At 44.0% G+C, this 18,917-nt stretch overlaps 2 protein-coding genes across 7 annotated transcripts in view; both read left to right on the forward strand.

The window, feature by feature from the left end:
* The window catches only part of slc12a7b (solute carrier family 12 member 7b), a 93,920-nt gene extending 88,252 nt beyond the window's left edge, over positions 1-5,668 (forward strand). For 4 of the 6 annotated variants that reach the window (XM_061713756.1, XM_061713759.1, XM_061713758.1 and 1 more), the window contains 3 exons: positions 1,174-1,188; positions 2,383-2,516; positions 3,599-5,668. In XM_061713756.1, coding sequence (XP_061569740.1) covers positions 1,174-1,188; positions 2,383-2,516; positions 3,599-3,690 — 241 coding nt within the window. In that variant the 3' untranslated portion in view covers positions 3,691-5,668. The remainder of the gene's footprint in view (positions 1-1,173; positions 1,189-2,382; positions 2,517-3,598) is intronic. The other 2 variants (XM_061713757.1, XM_061713760.1) reach the window with 1 other exon arrangement.
* Positions 5,669-11,007: 5,339 nt separating this feature from the next.
* Positions 11,008-18,917, forward strand: part of gfod1 (glucose-fructose oxidoreductase domain containing 1) — a 31,436-nt gene continuing 23,526 nt past the window's right edge. Inside the window, exon 1 of the mRNA XM_061713225.1 lies at positions 11,008-11,286. Coding sequence (XP_061569209.1) covers positions 11,034-11,286 — 253 coding nt within the window. The 5' untranslated portion in view covers positions 11,008-11,033. The remainder of the gene's footprint in view (positions 11,287-18,917) is intronic.

The raw sequence follows: 18,917 nt of genomic DNA on the forward strand, positions 1-18,917 counted from the left end.
TTGACTAATAAAACTGCAGGTAACTAATTAACTAACGAACGCTGCCTATCATATTAGCACCATTTACCTCATTGTTGTGCTTTTTTTCCAAATGAGAATCGATAAAGAAATGAATCTTTAACCGGGATCAAAAATGGAATTGGAATCCTAAAAGTCTTATCAATTCCCATCCCTACTCGTGGGGGCCTTGAGCACCGTTTTGAGATGAGCAGCTTTGAGCCGAGCTCTGCAGAGAAGTGGCCGCTTCAGTCCGGCTGGTGCCGAAGCCTCGGCCCGTGAGGAAGTCCGTCTGTGCTGGCTGGTTCTGACCCGGACCGGATGAAACGGGACAACTCTGCATGGCACGTGCAAACAGCCTGCGTGTGACGCGTGTCCACTTTCAGCCGTTCTGGTGCAGTGCACGGCCAGGACACATGCACAGCACAAACACCTCATCACCTACTGTCCAGGATAGTCCACCTTAATGGATCCCAAAGTTTCTAATAGAGGGTATGCATTGACATCACATTTCCACCGGACCTTGCTGCACTGAGTGGCAAAAAAAGCTGCAACTAGTGAAGAAACTGTGCAGAAGACGGGATGAGACGAGTGATGAGGACACTGAACTTTATGATTTGACCGTTTAACGTTAGCTACCCAAAAATCCAACTTTACCTGATACAAAATGGGAACCACAAATCCACGTTTCGGTGCCTGGAATCCAGTTGTTTCTGTGAATTACAGCGATCCATTTGTCTCTCTTAAGCTTATTTTTCGGCAGTCTGTAAAACGATAACTCAGATTTCTTGCTAAATCTATGAGTACAGTCGATCCCACAACAGCTCTTTCCTATTTCAGATGTTTTCCAGTTGCTCAAACTGAAAGTTTACGCTGCCACTCTGAAGTCGTATCTGTGACGTCATGCACGTTCCCTCTATTCCACGTAATCAAGGTGGAGTCTAACGAGACCGAGAGACTTTGAAGGCAACTTTGAAGGCAACGTTGTCCCAACACGAGACCGTGCACATGAAACGGCTCCATGTCACTTTGTCAGGTTGATTTGGGTCCGTTGTGAGGGTTTAGAGAAGCCCTTTGGGACAGTCAGGGCATGCAGTGTGGTGGGGAGCGGTGCTCAGCTCATGTAGAAGCATCTAAGCCTGTTTCTGTTGTTCTGTCCCATTTTTCTTCCTCTAGAGAGTGGGAGAGCCTGTAAGTTGCATTCTCTTTGCTCTGTATGTTTCACTCTTGTGGTGATGTTGTTTCAGTGTCGTCCAGCACACGTGCTCCTATCTGTGTGTATATCCGTGGTGTCCTCGTTTGCATGATCCAGCATGCATGTTCCAACAGCCAAGCTTGTTTTCTTGCATCAGCACAACATGACGTTAGTTAATTTGGCATGTGAATTAAAAACTGGCATGTTTTTCATATCCAGTACAATGGAAACTGAATGTGTTTGACATTGCTTGGTTTTGTTACCTTGCTGTAATTTGGCTCTTAACATCTTGTGCTATATTGCCTGTGTTCTGTCACTGTGATGATAAAGAGACAACATTTAAAAAGCAGGAGATGCTGTTTGATTAAACGTTTACGGAAGAGTATTAGAGCCATGCAGGAGAAAAAATATCTGAGAGGGGAAGATGTTTTTTTTTTTTTTTTTTGAGAAAAAAGTCGAAATGTTGAGAAAAAAGTCAAAATTTCGTGAGTAAAGTTGAAATGTTGAGAAAAAAGGCAAAATTTCGACTTTATCCTTGAAATTGTATTTCAACATAATTCTCAACATTTGGACTTTTTCTCAAAATTGTACTTCAACATTAATCTCGACATTTCAACTTTTTTCTCAACATTTCGACTTTTTTCTAGAAGTGCATAATGAAAAAAAACTTCCTTTAAAATTCAAGATTAATGTTGAAATACAATTTCAAGAATAAAGTTGAAATTTAGTGAATAAAGTTGAAATTTTGCCTTTTTTCTCAACATTTCAACTTTATTCACAAAATTTTGACTTTTTTTCTCAACATTTGGACTTTTTTCTCGAAATTGTACTTCAACATTATTCTTGATATTTCGACTTTTTTCTCGAAGTGCATAATGGAAAAAAAAATCTCCTGCATGGCTCTAATACTCTTCTGTAAAAGTTTGAATTGTAGCAAAAGATGTCTTTAAAAGGCGGGGACATCCAGTTTGGTTGGAAGGTGCGTGTCCCTTTGCCTTTAAATGATGCCTCTTTGTCCAAATTGCCTCGTTCCCTTCATTATTTTCTGCATTTGTTTTTGGAGACAACAGGTAAGCTTGAACTAAACCGTTGTCCTCTGTGTGTGTTACGTTTTCTCTCCAGTCTGCGTGTCGTGTACAGTCGTCCCACTTTGATTGTGTCTCCTCTCACTGTGAACGTTTGGTCCCCAGGAACCAGTCAAACGTCCGTCGGATGCACACGGCTGTGAAGCTGAACGAGGTGGTGGTCAACAAGTCCCAGGGAGCTCATCTAGTGCTGCTCAACATGCCGGGCCCGCCCAGGAACAGAGGGGGGGATGAAAGCTGTATCCTCAACCAGATGTGGGAGTGGGAGACGCCGCATGGGGTTTATCAGGGCTGGGGATCCATTCAGATGTCAAGAATCAATTCGATTCTTAAGATTCAGAATCGATTATCAAGATTTGGTTCAATTCGATTCCGATATTAATTTTGGTTAGTGTTATCAAAACAGTTTTTTGAGCTGTTGCATGAATTATATGATTTTAGTTATGCAACATATTAATACTAGTATTATATTGAGATTCAACAGCAAGTATTGCAGCTAATGATGCTGTAAGGACCAATCACCTCCCAGAATGCTGATAGAACTGCTTTCAGAAACATCATGTGGGTCAGAATTATCAAACAGATCCAGGGAGGAAACAGAGACGGATGAAATCACTTTTATTTTTTCCGAGATTCCGTTTTTATTTGTTCCATTTTCGGTCTTTTTCAGGTTTTTAATTTTTGAGAATTTGGTTTTTAGCATTTTATGCAAATGTAACCCCAAGACAGTATATAAAGTAATGAAATATAGACAATTTATGCAATTATAACTGAAAACTTTAATACTTTTAAACATATTTAAAGGTAAAAACATGGCACCAGTTATTCTCTTGTCCAACAAAACATCCTTTTTTGGGCATGAACACAAAAATACCAAAAGTTGTAATGTAATGATGAAAAAAAAAAAATCGATCTTTAGACATGTGAATCGATTTTTAGGAATTAATATGAGAATTGATTTAGAATCGGAAAATCAATTTTTTTCAACCATCCACCAGCAAACTGCTCCCACACTTCCTGCTAGCAGCCGCTGCTGGAAAACAGAAGCTGTCTGAAAATCGCTTTTCAGTAGCATGTGGTGGTGTGATGGATTAATCCCTGATTCATTAGTCATGTGTTTTGACTGCTAACTGTCTGTGGGAGTGTTTGCTGCCGGTCCTGCGTGTCCGTGTCACCGTCCTCTTCTCCATAGCTGTTTCTGCTGCCCTCGTGTGGCCAGCAGCAGTTATTACAGGAGTGTTTATTCTCTTCCAATGTGCTGATACGTGCTGACGGAGCTTCAGCTCCCTGTTCTTGTTCTCCTTGACTCCTTCCCCCTCAGACATGGAGTTCCTGGAGGTTCTGCTGGAGGGCCTGAACCGCGTCCTGCTGGTGCGAGGCGGGGGCCGCGAAGTCATCACCATCTACTCTTAAAGAAGAACAGCAGAACCTCTCATGCCCCACACTGCACACACAGGCATGTTGCCATGGATACTGGTCACCGGGCATTTTTTCGAGGACAGGAGCCTCATTTTGGTTTTCACGAAGTGTAGGGGGATCGTTGTGAAGGCGGGACCTCTTTGTGACTGACTGGCAAAACATCCGGATGAAGGAAAACGGCTGGCGGTTGGAGTGAGTGACGGGAGGAGCCGGCACAGCGTGTCCACGCCGAGCCATCGAACCCCCGCACTGGGACGATAGAGCATAGAGACACTTTATATCTTACATTTAACCTGAACCCCCCGTTCTCTTCTGTTCTGTTCCACTTTCATATTCTCTCCCTCGTGAGTTTACGTTACGTTACTGGTTCTGGCTGTGGAAGGAGCAGCAGAGGAGCTGGATGTCTCATCCGCTCTGGGCTTGAGAAGGAAAAAGCTCTGCAGCAGGAAGGTCATAACTGGAATTTCTAATTGGTAAAAGTGAAAGAGCAACATTTTAACACCAATATGTTAATTAGTCAGAGTTCCTCACAGCCGTCTAGTTCCGGAGCTGCTCTTCACCTTCACATCGCAGAGACGCTCCACTCCGGTCTGCAGCTGGCGGCGTTTACTCACTACGTGGAGTTCTACGGTTGTTTACAGGGTTGTGAATTAGTAAAGGACCAGCCAGGAGGATGCAGAATGTGCACCTTTTACATTTCCAGTAGTGCTATTTGATGTAACACCACTGAAAAAAACAGGAGAAATAGCCATAAGTCGTGGTGCGCTTTCAATAATTTATGTTAATGGTGTCTGAAGAACTGTTCGGTTGGGAGCAAATAGGGTTTTTTCTTCTCTCTCTTTTTTTTTTTTTTTTTAAATTCAAAGGCTGTTTGACAGCATGCATTAATTTAAATGAATTAAAAAAGTGAAAGGTTTGCACATTAAAATCAGACTTGCCTGGAAAAGCACAGTCTTACCATGAGAACCTGTCTAAATCTCCCCACCAACCAATCAGCACTTAGCGCTGGAAGATTCGACTGAAAATTCCCACATATGGCCCTTATTATTGTTTCAGTGTTGATTTTATTCTATTTTACTCACCATAAGATGAGACGGGTCGTCATGTAGGAGGGAAAAGTGCCAAAATGACCACAAAAGAAACTGTGGAAGTATAATTCACGCAGCTCAGAGCACGACCGCGCCGTAGCAAAAAGGATTTTTACTCAACAATGTCTGGAAACTTTTAATAGCTCAAATATAACCTTTTTTTTTAATAAGCTCCCAATTTCTACCTTCATTATTTAAAAAAAAGTCTCCAAGTGAAGAAAAGCAATTAATTTCTGCGGCATTTTTTTCTCATTTCCGCTACGAAGACGGTCGGCGTTGTCGGAGGGAGAACGACGGTAGCAACTGCCCCTTCTCACGTGTACGTCCACAGTTTCTTTTCACCATTAGCCGTGCAGTATTTTGTAAAGAGGGAAGTCCTATTTCCCTGTATTATTATTTTACGTGGGGAACATAAGGACTTCTGATTGTCATTTATGCAACTGGTGTATGTTACTGTTGTGTTGACTTGTTTCTGTCTGCCTGTGTAACATAGTTACGGTCCCCGTCGTGTGTGTCGCATTAGCATTGATCTTCTGTTCGATTAGTGTTTCTGAAGATGAAGGTTTCTACAAACATTGCAGCGTTTGTCGACTTTTTAGACTGAAAATGGCGAAAACACACGCATGAAATGAAAGAATTGTTACTAAATGAAGTTCAATGTTACTGTTTAGTTTACTTTTTTTAGCTACCAAAGATTAAAAAAACATCAGATTACAGAAATCCTAAATTTCTTAGTTTTAAGTTTGAAGATTGTAAAGTTAAATTATTGAAGAGGGTTTTTTGTTGCTGTTTTTAAATGTGGTTACTGAATTTTGAGTAGCAGCACCTGTGCAGAAACATGCAACCTTAACGGAAGATGCTAAATAAAAGTTCCTGGAGATAAATGGGAGTGTGTCTGTCACAGCTTTGATGTTCGAGGCGCCATCTACCGCGTTTGTGTGTTTGTTCCTGGTACAGCAGGCTCCTGTGTAAGTGTTGGGGGCTGTGTTTCTGTGGACCACACAGATGGAAGAAAGAGGAACACTGAAACAACACAATGTAACTCCAAAGCTGCGTCCGAAATCCCATCCTTCCACCCTAATGAGTATTCAAAAACAGTATGTGAGATTTTTTAGGCAGTCCGAAACAATAGTACGTACTCAATAGTATATATCCATACTCATTCTGGAGAAATATATTAGTGTGGATTGATGGACACTAGCCGAGCAGAAACTTCCCACAATGCAATGCAGCGGTGTTTGGTTGCTAAGTGATATGTATATGTCATAAGTATAATATTAAGTATAATATTATTATATAATATTAATATTATAATATTCGTATATCATAATATTATATAATGTCATCTTGTTTGGGCCAGGATAAAGGGAAAAAGAGGGGAGCGGTGCTGCTGCTACTGCTGCTGTGACAGGAGTTGTTACCATGGTAACAACTCCCCCTCCCAACGGCAGGAAGTGCCGTGTGGCTCTGAGTAATACGTCCCAATTAATGCATACTACTGATATTTACTCAAAAGTGTGCCGAACTTAAGTATACTTTTCGCATTTCGGACGCAGCAGATGTAACTCCAACTCAACCAAACTTCTGTGAAATCAAACTGTCCACTTAGGAAGGAAGGAATTGGGAGTAGACAACAGGTGGAGATGATTGGCCGTTAGGCAAGGCAAGTTTATTTGTATAGGACAATTCAACACAAGGTAATTCAAAGTGCTTTACATCAACATTAAAAGTGGCAAGACATAATTAGACAGTAAATAACAAATAAAATGATAAGAAAAGAGGTAAAATAATATACAGCACAAATTGTTTAAAAGTTAGGGCAGTAGAGTACAGCAGGTAAGTATTTAATTAAACAGTAATGTTTTTATCCTGATTTAAAGGATCTACAGTTGCAGCAGACCTCAGGTCTACAGGAAGTTTGTTCCACCGGTGAGGAGCAGAATAACTGAACGCTGCCTCACCTTGCTTGGTTCTGGTTCTGGAACCACAACAAACCAGATCCAGATGAACCTCAGGGGTCTGGGAGCTTCATAGGAACTAACAGATCCAGCATGTATTTTAGTCCAGGACCATTCAGGTCTTTGTAGAGCAGCAGTAAGATTTTAAACTCTATCCTTTGACTCACTGGAAGCCAGTGTAGTGATTTCATGACCGGTGTAATATGGTCCAGTTTCCTGGTGTTTCAGATTAGATTAGATTCAACTTTGTCATTGCACAAACACGTACTGAGACAACGGAATGCAGTTAGTATCTAACCAGAAATGCAAAGAAGCAGAAAGTGAGGAATGTACAGTGGTATAAAATAATGAAATACAGTGTGTGCAAAGTGAGCAGCAGTTTTGTAAACTGTGACAAACTATGAAAGGATATATACAGTATATGAACAATACAGTAAAGTAGTAAATTATGCTGAGACTATAAACATGAGAATATACAGTATAAAGAATATGTGCAGTTCGATTGGAGACAATAAAAAAGAGCAGCAGTTTGTTAAATAGCAGATGTTTTTGGTTGTTTTTTGTCAAAAAAAAGTTGCTTCAATCAAAAAATATATTTTCAATCAAAGAAAAAAAATGTTTGAATGCAAAAAAATATTTGAGACTCAAAAAAACGCATTTGAACACTCTTTCTTTGATTGGAAATGTTTTCTTTGATAGAAGTGATGTTTTTTTTGTGTTTTGTGTTTTGGCCATATTATGGGTAGAACATTTGTCTTTATCCATTAATCAAAAAAGAAGTTGCTTAAATATATATATTTTCAATCAAAAAAAGCTTTTTGAAAGAAAAAAAGTGTTTGAATGCAAAAAAAAATATTTGAGACCCAAAAAATTGCATTTGAACACTTTATTTTTGGTTGAAAATGTTGTTTATTTTTGGTTGAAAATGAAGTTTTTGTGTTTAGGTTGTAGTATGGGTAGGACATTTGTGTTTTTATTATTCAATCCCAAAAAAGTTGCTTCAATCAAACAAAAAAATATGAATACAAAATTTTAAAAATCGAGTGTTGTTTTTGTCATTGAAACATTTTTTTTTGATTGAAGTGAATTTTTTTTATTGAAAATATATTTTTATCTTTTTTTTTTTATTGAATTAAGACACAAATCTACCTCCATATTGTCCGAGTCAAAGCTTCCTAATTGAATCAACACATTAATGCTTGAAGGTTGTCCGCTCCTCCACACGAGGGCGCTCTCTGTTCTGCAGGCTGATCTGATGCGGTTTAAACTTTAAACCTGCACCAGAAACATGCAGGTGTATCAAGGGGATCAGGCCGGGCTGCATTTCTCTGCTGCACGACTGCACAGATACAGGTCCTGAGGTATTTCACGTATGTTTCACATTCACCAGCATCATCAGACCTGTATCTATCTGCTGAGGAAGCTGCTGAACTCTCCCTCTGATATCTGCCCCGTGAAGAGGTCAGCCGGCTCTCCGGCCCTGAGTCACACAAACATCCCAGTCAGTCGGACTATGACCGAGACTGAGAGCACCGTGCCAGAGACGTCTCGCTCTTCCTCATCCCTCTTTAGACACGGTTGCTCAGAAGAATGCAGCTCTGTCGCTGGAACTTCCAGTTTGTGCAGCGATGCTGTGAACCTGAGTCTTACCGGACAAATCCAGGAAGTATTATGTTTTTATTTCATTTTCCAGCAGAAGTGAGACAGAACTGTGAGCGCTGACCTTTGAGCAGCGTTGCCTTCCACCGTCCGTACGTAATCTGAAAGTGCAAAGTACGGTCGGGTTCTTTGTTTGTTCAGTGCCGTGACGACCACATGAGCAGGAGACAGTAAAAGCATCAGATTTTATACTAAATGTAATGTATATAAACACTGAAAACTTGTAGGTAATAAAGTTGTCTGAGGTTAGAGGTTTCTCTCCAACCTCAGGGCAGGTTCCAGTTACAACTTCCAACTTGGAATCTGCCTCATTCAGCTGGGAGAGACAATAATAATCACATATTAAGAGCATAGACTTGTCATCAGTTAAGTTATTCAACTATAAGCTTGATCAAAAAGAGGTTTCACGGCTAGTCTTCAAGACATACCACCACATAACCTCCTTAAATCAAGCCCTCTTGTTGACCAAAAACCTGTAAAGCTGCCACATGTTTAAATATTCACCTTGATATGCCCAGGTTTTAAAGTTGAGGTAGTAAAATGAGCAGCTGTGGTGTCACTGAGGTGTCAGCAGCAGCAGTGTGAAGCTGTCACCGCTCCATTCAAATCCTCTCCTCACGTCACACTCCCCACTCCGGCTTATGAATGCAAAGCAGCTCCATCACAACTGCAAACCGCACAAAAAGAAGTTTATTCTGTTCTGCTGGCGGTGGCTGACCTGTGCAGGCAGAACAGACTAACGCTGGACCTGTGGTCTGTGTGTGGGCCCCCCCATCATATTATCATATTACTATTACTATTATTATTATTAGCATCATATTACTGTTCTATCTCCCATATAGTAACACCAGTGTTTACTTTCTAGTTTCCTTAAGAGCGAAGCATGGATTAGAGGAATGTGTCTCTTAGACAGAATGGACTTGTAATTAATAATATAATTATATATTAATAATATATAAACACAACCAGGCCTGCTCACAGTAGTAATGAACAATAACATGTGCAACCTGTCTACCTCATAAACATCCTACCTGCTTTTTTTCACTGTTTTTCTTTTTTTCCCTTACTGCACTACTTTTTATTTTTCATTCCAATGTATACACTGTTTATATTTTGTAATTATATATCAGAATAAGAATCAGAATCAGAAAGGGGGTTTATTGCCAAGTTTGTTAACACACACAAGGAATTTGTTGTGGTGATTGGTGCAATACAGTAAAAATTAAAATTAAAATTAAAAATAAAAATATAAAAGCAAACAAATATATATGGAGATAAACTGAGAGATAGAATAAAGTAAAATGTATAACAGGAATAAACAGAAATGTACAATGTGAGGATTAAAAAGTGCCGGATATGAATCTTTACAAAAAGTGACGTAGGATGACAGATAAAATGTATAAACAGAAATGAACAGTATAGACAGAAATGTACAATATATATATATTACAATATATATTTTTTACTTTTTCTTTTACCCCTCCCTGCACGTGTGTGTTGAGTGTACTGCTGCTGCACAAAGTGAATTTCCCCATTGAGGGAGAAATACATGTAAATGTAAATGTAAATGTACTTTATTTATAAAGCACCTTACATCAACCTACAGGTGAACCAAAGTGCTTTACATAACATACAATCAGCAAAATAAAACAAGAATAAAACATATGAACATATAAAACATCAAGTAAAAAGTGTTGCCATACTATTGGGTATTAAAATAATAAAGGACAAATAAAGTACTATCTTATCTTAAATAAATTGACTGGGGTACAGCAGTCTGTCCTGTCCAGCTGCTCAGGGGTCAAACCTGGGGTCAACCATGGGGTCAAACCAAACCATGGGGTCAAAAGGGGAGTTTTTCTTGTCACTGTTTGGTTTAAGATTTTTCTCCCACTAGGGGAGTTTTTACCTGCCAGTGTTTATGTAATAATTGCATGTTCTGGTCTCTGGAAAGATCCTAGAGACAACTTCTGTTGTAATAGACGCTATATAAATATAAATGAATTGAATTGAACCCATGGGGTCAAACATAACCTGGGGTCAAACCTGGCAGAGCTGCTGCAGCTTCATCAACTCCCACAGCTGCTTGGAACCGAGCGGAAACGAGCTCTCAAAATAAAACACTAGTCCCCCAAACGCCCAGGTAGCCCAAATATCCCCGCTGCTATCAGTAAGAAAACAAAGCGTTGCCTTTATTTAGCATTGGTGTTAATTAAATTCCAGAACGACGTGTTTTATTGAGTCCTCGTGTATTTCTGGGTAGGAGAAGTCACGTGAGCGTCACGACCAGCTCGTTCTTCACGGTTTGACTCCGGGGCTTTTATTGTGAAGCTTCCGGTGTGGGTGACGCGGCGCTGCGGTGTCGGAGCCGCAGCATCAGTCGCAGCCGTCGGCGGAGCTGCTGGGCAGGTGCGGTCCTGGTCCTGGTCTGGTCTGGTCCTGGTTCTAGTCTAGTCAGGTCCTGGTCTGGTTCTAGTTCTAGTCCGGTCCTCCAGCAGCAGCAGGCGCGCCCCCGCGGAGCTCCTTGCAGCGGGGACGAGCCTGCAGCAGCAGCAGCGATGCTGCTCTCAGGGTGCTGAGCAGGGGCGCAGCGGCGGGGCGGGGGGTCCCGGGGGGCCCGGGGCCAGGGGCCATGCTGCCCGGGGTCGGGGTGTTCGGCACCAGCCTGACGGCCCGGGTCATCATCCCGCTGCTCAAGGGCCAGGGCTTCGCGGTGACGGCGCTGTGGGGCCGCACGGCCGAGGAGGCGGAGCAGCTGGCGGCGGACATGGACGTACCGTTCTACACCAGCCGCATCGACGACGTGCTGCTGCACCAGGACGTGGACCTGGTCTGCATACACCTGCCGCCGCCGCTCACCCGGCAGGTGGCCGTCAAGACGCTGGGTGAGTGGGGGGGATGTGGGAGAGATGGGGTGGGTAGGTGCTGGTGCTGGGTGAGTGGGGGGGGGGGGTAAAAGATGCTGGGTGCTGGTGCTGGTGCTGGTGCAGGTGCTGGGGGATGCTGGGAATGGGACTGGGGTTGGGGGGGGGAGAGATTCCTGGGGGGGTGCTGGGTGTTGGGTGCTGGGTGGCCGTCAAGACGCTGGGTGATTGTGATGCTGGGGGAGATGCTGATACCCCCTTCATGATACCTTCCCTTGATACCCCCTAGGGCTGTGCGATTAATCGATTTTTAAATTTAAATCGGATTTATTAATCACAAACGATGTTAAAAAAAAGGAAAATCGGAAAATCGATGTTTTGCAGCTGGCTGCATTACAGACAGAGCTCGTCTAGTCATCTTTGTTTGGTCAAGAAAATTGTAAATGTTGTCACTTTACTAAACTCAAGGAGGATTTACAGTATCTTTCAATTGCACTTCATTCCCAATAGGGACATTTGTTTGCTATTTTTCTTTAAAAAATAAAGATAAAATATTTGAAACAATTTATTCCATTGTCTTTTGTAGTTTTACCAAAAAAATCGAAATCGAAAATCGGGTTTTCAGAGAATTTCAGAGATACCCCCTTCATGATGCCCTCCCCAGATACCCCTCCTTGATACCCCCCTGCAGGGTTCCTACGGGTGCTTGAAATCCTTGAAAGTGCTTGAATTTCAATGTTGTGTTTTCAAGGCCTGAAAAGTGCTTGAATTTTAGTTTAAGTGCTTGAAAGTGCTTGAAATTGTAACTGTCTTTCACAAAATTGGGATCAGACTGTATACAGTAGTTTAGTTATTACAAGGAGAAATAAAATCAGTAAGATGGAACATAACTAATTGTTTACAGCGTGATACAATGTACATGATTGTGATAAAAAGCGGACAAAATAATTGAGTATATATATTCCTGTAGATATTTGACCCAAGCGATAAGGTGCTTGAAGATTTTGAAAATTACCCTTGAAAGTGCTTGAATTTGACCTTGAAAAATGTGTAGGAACCCTTCCCCTTTGATACCCCCCTGGGGTCTTCCAGAGTGGGGCAGATTCAGGTCAGGTGGTTGTGACGAGGCTGCAGCCAGAATAAGTGCGTGGGGGGGGGGTTGTGGCATAAATGTGTAGTTCTGCTTCTCTTGGTGCACGCGTACGCTGAGAGCGTGCACATCAATGGGATCTCTTGATGGTCCCACCTGCAGCCACAGGGCCATAGGTGGAGTCCAGGGGTACCGGGATAACCAATCAGGTGCAGAAGAGGCCCGGGTGCAGGAGCAGAGCAGGTGACCAGAAACTAGTCGGGTCAAGGTGCTAAACATTCAGGGAGAGGCAGGGGGCCCTCAGTCTCGCTGTACAGGTGGTGCTGAGACTGGAATACCACTAGCAGTAGGTGCACGGGGAAGCCTAATCATTATATGGGACTCTACTTGAACCTGCTCCGACTGCTCCATCCCGTCATACACCCATGTCCTGCTGCTCTCCCAGAACTGGTCCGACCTGCTGGTCCTCTCAGTCACATCCTCCAACGACACAAGGTTTTCCAGTGGAGCGGGTCTGACACGCCCCCCCCTGGAGATGCAGAAACCATCTCAAGCAGTTCCTGTTGGGGGGGGTGTCTGCTCTGAGCAGCTCCTGGAGGACTGAGATCCCTCCCCCCACTGGTCCCCCCACTCCCATCACAGGACAGGCAGCAGGGCTGCCGCCAGTGTAAATGCATCTCTTGACCATCGGGTCAAGACGGCGTTTGTTCTGAATATTCCTCTCAAGTCTGTTAGAGAACATTTAATATTATTTTATTCTATAGCATTGTAAAAATGAAGATCACATGTCCACGTTGACCCTGGTCAGGATTTCCCGGTTGTTTTACATTCCTGTATAATCCCTCTGCTGTTTCTGCTGGTGACCATGAGGTGTTGGTTTCTGCCCCAGACCCCAGGTTGGGATCAGGCCTCCCTGCTGCACCCGCTCCCAGACGGGGGTCCTGTTGCTTCACCAGGGTGGTGCTGTGGGCTGTTGAGCGGGATCAGTGCTAGCTCGGGATCAGTGTTTGCTCGGGATCAGTGTTTGCTCGGGATCAGCCATGACTCGATGCCTCGATGGTGCAATCCCCGGTTCCACTTACTCAGACGTGCGGTCAGACGTGCTCCAGCTGATCCGGAGCCAGGCTGGCTGATCACGTAACACTGAACCTGACCCAACCTGCTCACCGTCATTCTTGCCGTCTCTCCCCCGTGCTGGCGTCCTTGCAGCGTCACCGCAGGCCCCGCCCACCCCTCTTTCCTTGACAGGCATCAGCTGGCTGCCTGTGAGTCCGCTCCTGTTGGCGAACCAGGACCCGTGACAACGCTGGTGTTCAGTCCTCTGCGTCACCGCGGTGCAGGACGGGCCTGTGAAACTCTCGGGTTGCTTTTTCCTGCATGACACTGCAGAGCTAACTTCCTGCTCCGTGTTTGCGTGGATGCAGATCTACTAGGGCCACTGTGATGAAGTGATCGGGTTTCTTCTGCCAAGGAGAGTGATCGATACACAGAGACATTTGGACCAGCAGCTCATTTGTCTGTCTTTGTTGTCCTTTCAGCTCATGGTGGTAGTAAAGGGGGGGTCTGTGTGTGGTTCCAAGCACCCTTATCAACCATGTCTTTACAGCTGCATTCATAGCAGCTGTTGTCCACTCCACCCCTCGTTCACTGTACGGTGTATCTCTTTGGGCCTGTCCCAATACTCCCACTACCCCTACTTTTCATCCCTACCCCTAAATTGTGCGCGTTCCCGTGAGGGTAGTGGTGTCCCAATTCCTCTTTTCACCTAGGGGTAGTGACGAAAACGAGTGTAGTGGCTATGAATCTGTCCCTACTGATCGAGGGTTTTCAGATGCTGACTAGCTGAACTAGGGCCAGAAAAATTTCCCACAATGCTTTTCGTCGTCATTTGCGGACTGAATAAAAAAAAAAAAAATTTGGCGGACATTTCTTATTTTTAGCTCCGGAGCCGACAGGCAGAAATCCCGACATTTTCGGAGCAAATTTCTTAACAGGCGTAGCTACAACTGTTAGATTTCATCTATTAAACCAACATTTATCTTCCTAAATGATTTATTTCAGCCAGAGGTAATTCTCCACAGAGCTGCAGGTTTCTCCCGGGACGACGGCGCAGGTTGACCCGGCGATCACGTCTGTACTCCGGCTGCAGCTGCTGCTGCTGCTGCGCCCCGGACCGGCGGTTCTTCTCATCACTGAAAACATCAGATCAAATTTCTTAACAGGCGTTATTTGGATAAACTGAGCCCAGGTTGGGGATCTTAACGGTTACTTTTACGCCTGAAAAAATATTAAAACTAAAAAATAAAGTAGCATATTATAAAATAAATATAGCATAAAATAAAGTAGCATATTAACAGCGCTACAGCTGAAATTAAAACAGCTTTTGGCTCTCAGCTTCCTGATTTTAGGGGTGGGGCTGAAAGTAGGAGTAGTGGGAGTATTGGGACAGGCCCCTGGGAAGATTTCAAGTGCCCTAAAATCTGTGGCTTCTTTTTTAGGGGTAGTGGTAATGAGGGAGGGCTAGTGGTAGAAAGTAGGGGGTGTATTGGGATTGGCCCTTAATTGACCCGGCTTTTGATATGCAACGTACAATCCTTCTCCCTGTATGTGGGTTAGTGATGTGATGCTACCCAGCGGTACCTGAACCCCTCACTGCGGGAGGAAGGTCAGACCCTGAAGCACCTGCACTCAGGGACGGGGTCGACAGAGGAGGGTCTGACATGCATATAGACAAACCAACGGTGCTGTTCCATAGGTCAGAGGTGAAAAACTGCTAGTGTCAACACAGAGTTCAGGCAGGAACATGGAAAAACACTGCTTCAAGTCAACAACGTGTTATTCAGGTTTAACCCGAGTCGAAGCAGACTGGCCGGTCTGGCCGGGCAGCACCTCCCCTACGGTTGGGATTCCTGTCATGCCCCCCCCCCCCCCCCCCCTTTCATTATGAAGATGACATTCCTGAGATGTCTGATGTCTCTCGGGGTTTCAGCAGCAGCAGGACTGTCTGCTCGGCTCCCACGTCACCATGTTAAACTCTGCTGCAGTTCACTGTAAACCAGGGGGGGGGCTGACGTCAGCGTCTCCACAGAAGTTTCTTAGTTTGGGGGAGTGAACGTCTTGAATTAGTCACATCCTTCGGTATCAGAGTCATGGGCACGTCAGGAGTTCAAGGCTCATGAAAAGGTCACCAACCTGGTTTTCTCCCTCCAGGTTTACGTTCTGGTTTGGTGTTTTTTAGTCATTAGCAAACCCGTTCTCCAGGGGGTCGGGTGTGAAGCGTTGGCGGTTCAGGGCTGTTTATGTAGCTGTCGTTTTCAGCTTCGTGTGCACTGGCAGGCTTTTATTTTGGTAGTGTCCTCAGCGAGCAGCAGGCTGTGGCAGTGGAGGGCCAGAGCAGGAATCTGAGCGCTGCCCTGGAAGGTAATACCCCGCATAGCTTCAGGTGCTGTCTCGTCCCTTTGTGTGTTTGTCTTGTGATGCTGAGAGGAGGAAGTGGAGCAGAGGAGTCATTCAGCTCAACGGTAATGAGTAACGGCAGAGGAAGTGGCTGGCCGGTATCCTGTGACGTTCGGGTGAAATCCCCGTCATGACATCATCTAATGATCAATGCAGTTGTGAAATGCAGCAAATTCTGTTGTTGAATCACGTCTAGATGCCGACTCGGGGTGTGTTTTCTGCCTCAGAACCAGCAGGTCAGGGCAGGTCCGTTAGTGCCGATCCAAAACACCTGTGGACGCGGTTCCTCTCTCTTCTTTAAAGTACATCAAAGATTAATCTGATCTCCGCTGTGTTGGAGGGTATCGGGTGTCTGGTAGTTTGTCCTGCGCTGCAGACGCTGGCTCATTGATGCCGGACCAGACAACCATCCCTCTGATCTGTGTATTTATACCGATACCGGCTCAGATGACGTGATGGATGTGGGAGCGATGCTGCTCTCTGGAGCGGTCCAGCATCCTCCAGCTGTTTTAGTTTCACTGTGTGCTGCTCTGTAGTTTTGGACCTGCCAGCCTTTCTGACCTGCTGTCCAGGTGTTCACCAGCAATTCAATTTCTCAATTCAGTTTTATTTATATAGCGTCTATTACAACAGAAGTTGTCTCTAGGTGCTTTCCAGAGACCCAGAACATGCAACAAGCTGGAGTTGGATATTGTCCAGAAGTATTGGGGTTGTTTTTCCGTCATATTGAAGGAGCCGGTCTGAGAGCTCTGTCTTGTTGGACGTAGCCGTCACAGATGCTGAAGAACGGGTTATGGCATGTAATGGCACTTTTCCACTAGTACCTACTCGTCTCTACTAATCTCAGCTCAACTCGGCGCGACATGGCCTGGTTTCTTTTCCATAACAATTCAGCACCTGGAGCAGAAGTAGGAGGTTGGAGCGAAGCTGCTGTGACATATTTGATTGTGTGATCTAAACGAAGAAGACAACAACACTAAAGATGTAGAACTTGGAGGAGATGATAGATGTGCTGCTGGGTCTGTGACTTGTGTTTGATATCAAGTTAAAAAATGAGAGTGAAAGAAACTTCAAGCGGCAACGCTTTTTAATTTTTTTAGTTTGTCTCGGCGCTGCTGAAAAGTCAGCTGGAGCCGTGAGCAGCTATGAAGAGACAGATCTCCTGGTGGATCTGGTCGTTCCTTATCTCCCGTCTAGATCTTTTTAATTCTCTCCTCAGCACCAGGTTTATGAACATCTGCACCTCAGAGTTGGATCAAAAACAGACTTTTGCTGCCATTGCTGGTTGAATAAAATGTACAAGAATCCGTCAGAGTCTCTTTTTCTGATTTCCTCCTCCTGACTCAGACGTCTGACTCCAACCCCCCGACCAATCGGTGGTCTGTAGTGTGATGATGTCAGATACAGCCGACTCAGCCGCTTAGAACCTCGGCAGAATAGTTACAGAAAAGTATCTACTCGGCACGTTAGACCCCTGGTGGAAAAGTGACAAACTGAGTGGAGGCGAGTCGAGCTGAGTAGGTAGTGGTACTAGTGGAAAAGCAGCATAAATGATGGACGGTAAGAGGCCTAAAATGCCAGAGCTGCAGTGTCTCTTGCTAGTAGCTCATCCGTTTACTCAAACCCGTCTACCCGGTACCTACAACCTTTACGTCCAGTTCAATTCAGATTTATTTATTTACAGCACAAGTTGTCTCTTGGTGCTTTCTAGAGACCCAGAACATGAGCTGTTTACCTGAAGGCTTGTTCCATCCCATAATAGTGTCATGTGCCCTAACTAGCCCCTTCCTCTACACGTGTGCAGGTGTTTTATCACCGCACTATGAGAGCTGTTATCCGCTACGCTGGAAGCAGCACACAGTGACGTCAGTGGGTTTTATTTTTGTCCTGGGTGACATGATCGTAGCAGTGGACAGTGTGATGAGCTCCTGCACACCTGCTCTGCAGGCCCACCGGGCCCAGGACATATTTATAGCAGCCTGCAAAGGGCAAGCAGGCGGCATCGTTAATACATGTTCCACTATTGATGATCCTGCACTGCAACTGCACTCTGGGGGAGTGATGACATCATGGGCAGACCCCCGACCCTCGTAAAGGGCTGTCACATCCACAACGTACATTTGACTCTTGCTCTTTAAAGTCCTGGATGCTGGCCTCGGTCTGATGGCCAGGTGGGACAAGGATGAGCTTGTTTGTCCTGGATGTTTGGTATGCTGGTCAGGCTGTGTGCCTAATGAACAAACACTCTGACCTCTGACCTGGTCAAGCGTGTTTCGCCCGATTCCAAGCCAGCGTAAGCATAGATATATATATATATTTTTTTTTTTTTTTTTTTTTTAAGATTTTTTTGGGCTCTAGTGGCCCTTTATTCAAGCTGCAGATATGAAAGGGGTAGAGAGAGAGGTCGGGGATGACATGCAGCAAAGGTGCGCAGGCCGGGATTCGAACCTGCGACTGCTGTAGGAGGACTGTAGCCTCAGTATATGAGCCGCTACTTACCCACTGCGCCACCGAGCGGCCCAAGCATAGACATATATACGTAGACGCCGCATCGAGCGCTGAGCCGTACGTCAACGACGGCGCCATATTGGATGTTCAAGACTGCGCTGTAAACTAATACAAGTAAACGGACTTTATTTTCATAAAGCGCCTTTCTACAAAGAAATGTACGTTTTACGTCTCATTTATTCATTCACACACGCACTAATATACTTGGGAAACAGTTAGGCACCAAATATAATATATTTAATTTTCTCAAATGGCAAAAATAAGAACTTTATTGATCCCACATAGGAGTAATTCATGTTATATCAGCTATAGAGAACAAGGTAGTGCTGAAAAACAATATATATCCTCCCTCACAAAAATAAGAAAAATACAGAAACATATTTTCTCATCAACAAAACATATTTTACATAAACATATTTTAAAATTTTCAAGTAACAAAATAACATATTTGAACCATTTTTCAGATTTTTTCAGTTATTTTATTGAATGAAAAATTGTTCAAAGGTTATTTTATTGTCTGGAAAATGGTTCAAATATGTTATTTTGTTATTTGAAAAATTTTAAATTTGTTTTGTTGATGAGGCACTACCTTGTTCTC

Source organism: Cololabis saira, chromosome 22 (genome assembly GCF_033807715.1).
Source record: "Cololabis saira isolate AMF1-May2022 chromosome 22, fColSai1.1, whole genome shotgun sequence".
In the NCBI taxonomy this organism is placed as follows: Eukaryota; Metazoa; Chordata; class Actinopteri; order Beloniformes; family Belonidae; genus Cololabis; species Cololabis saira.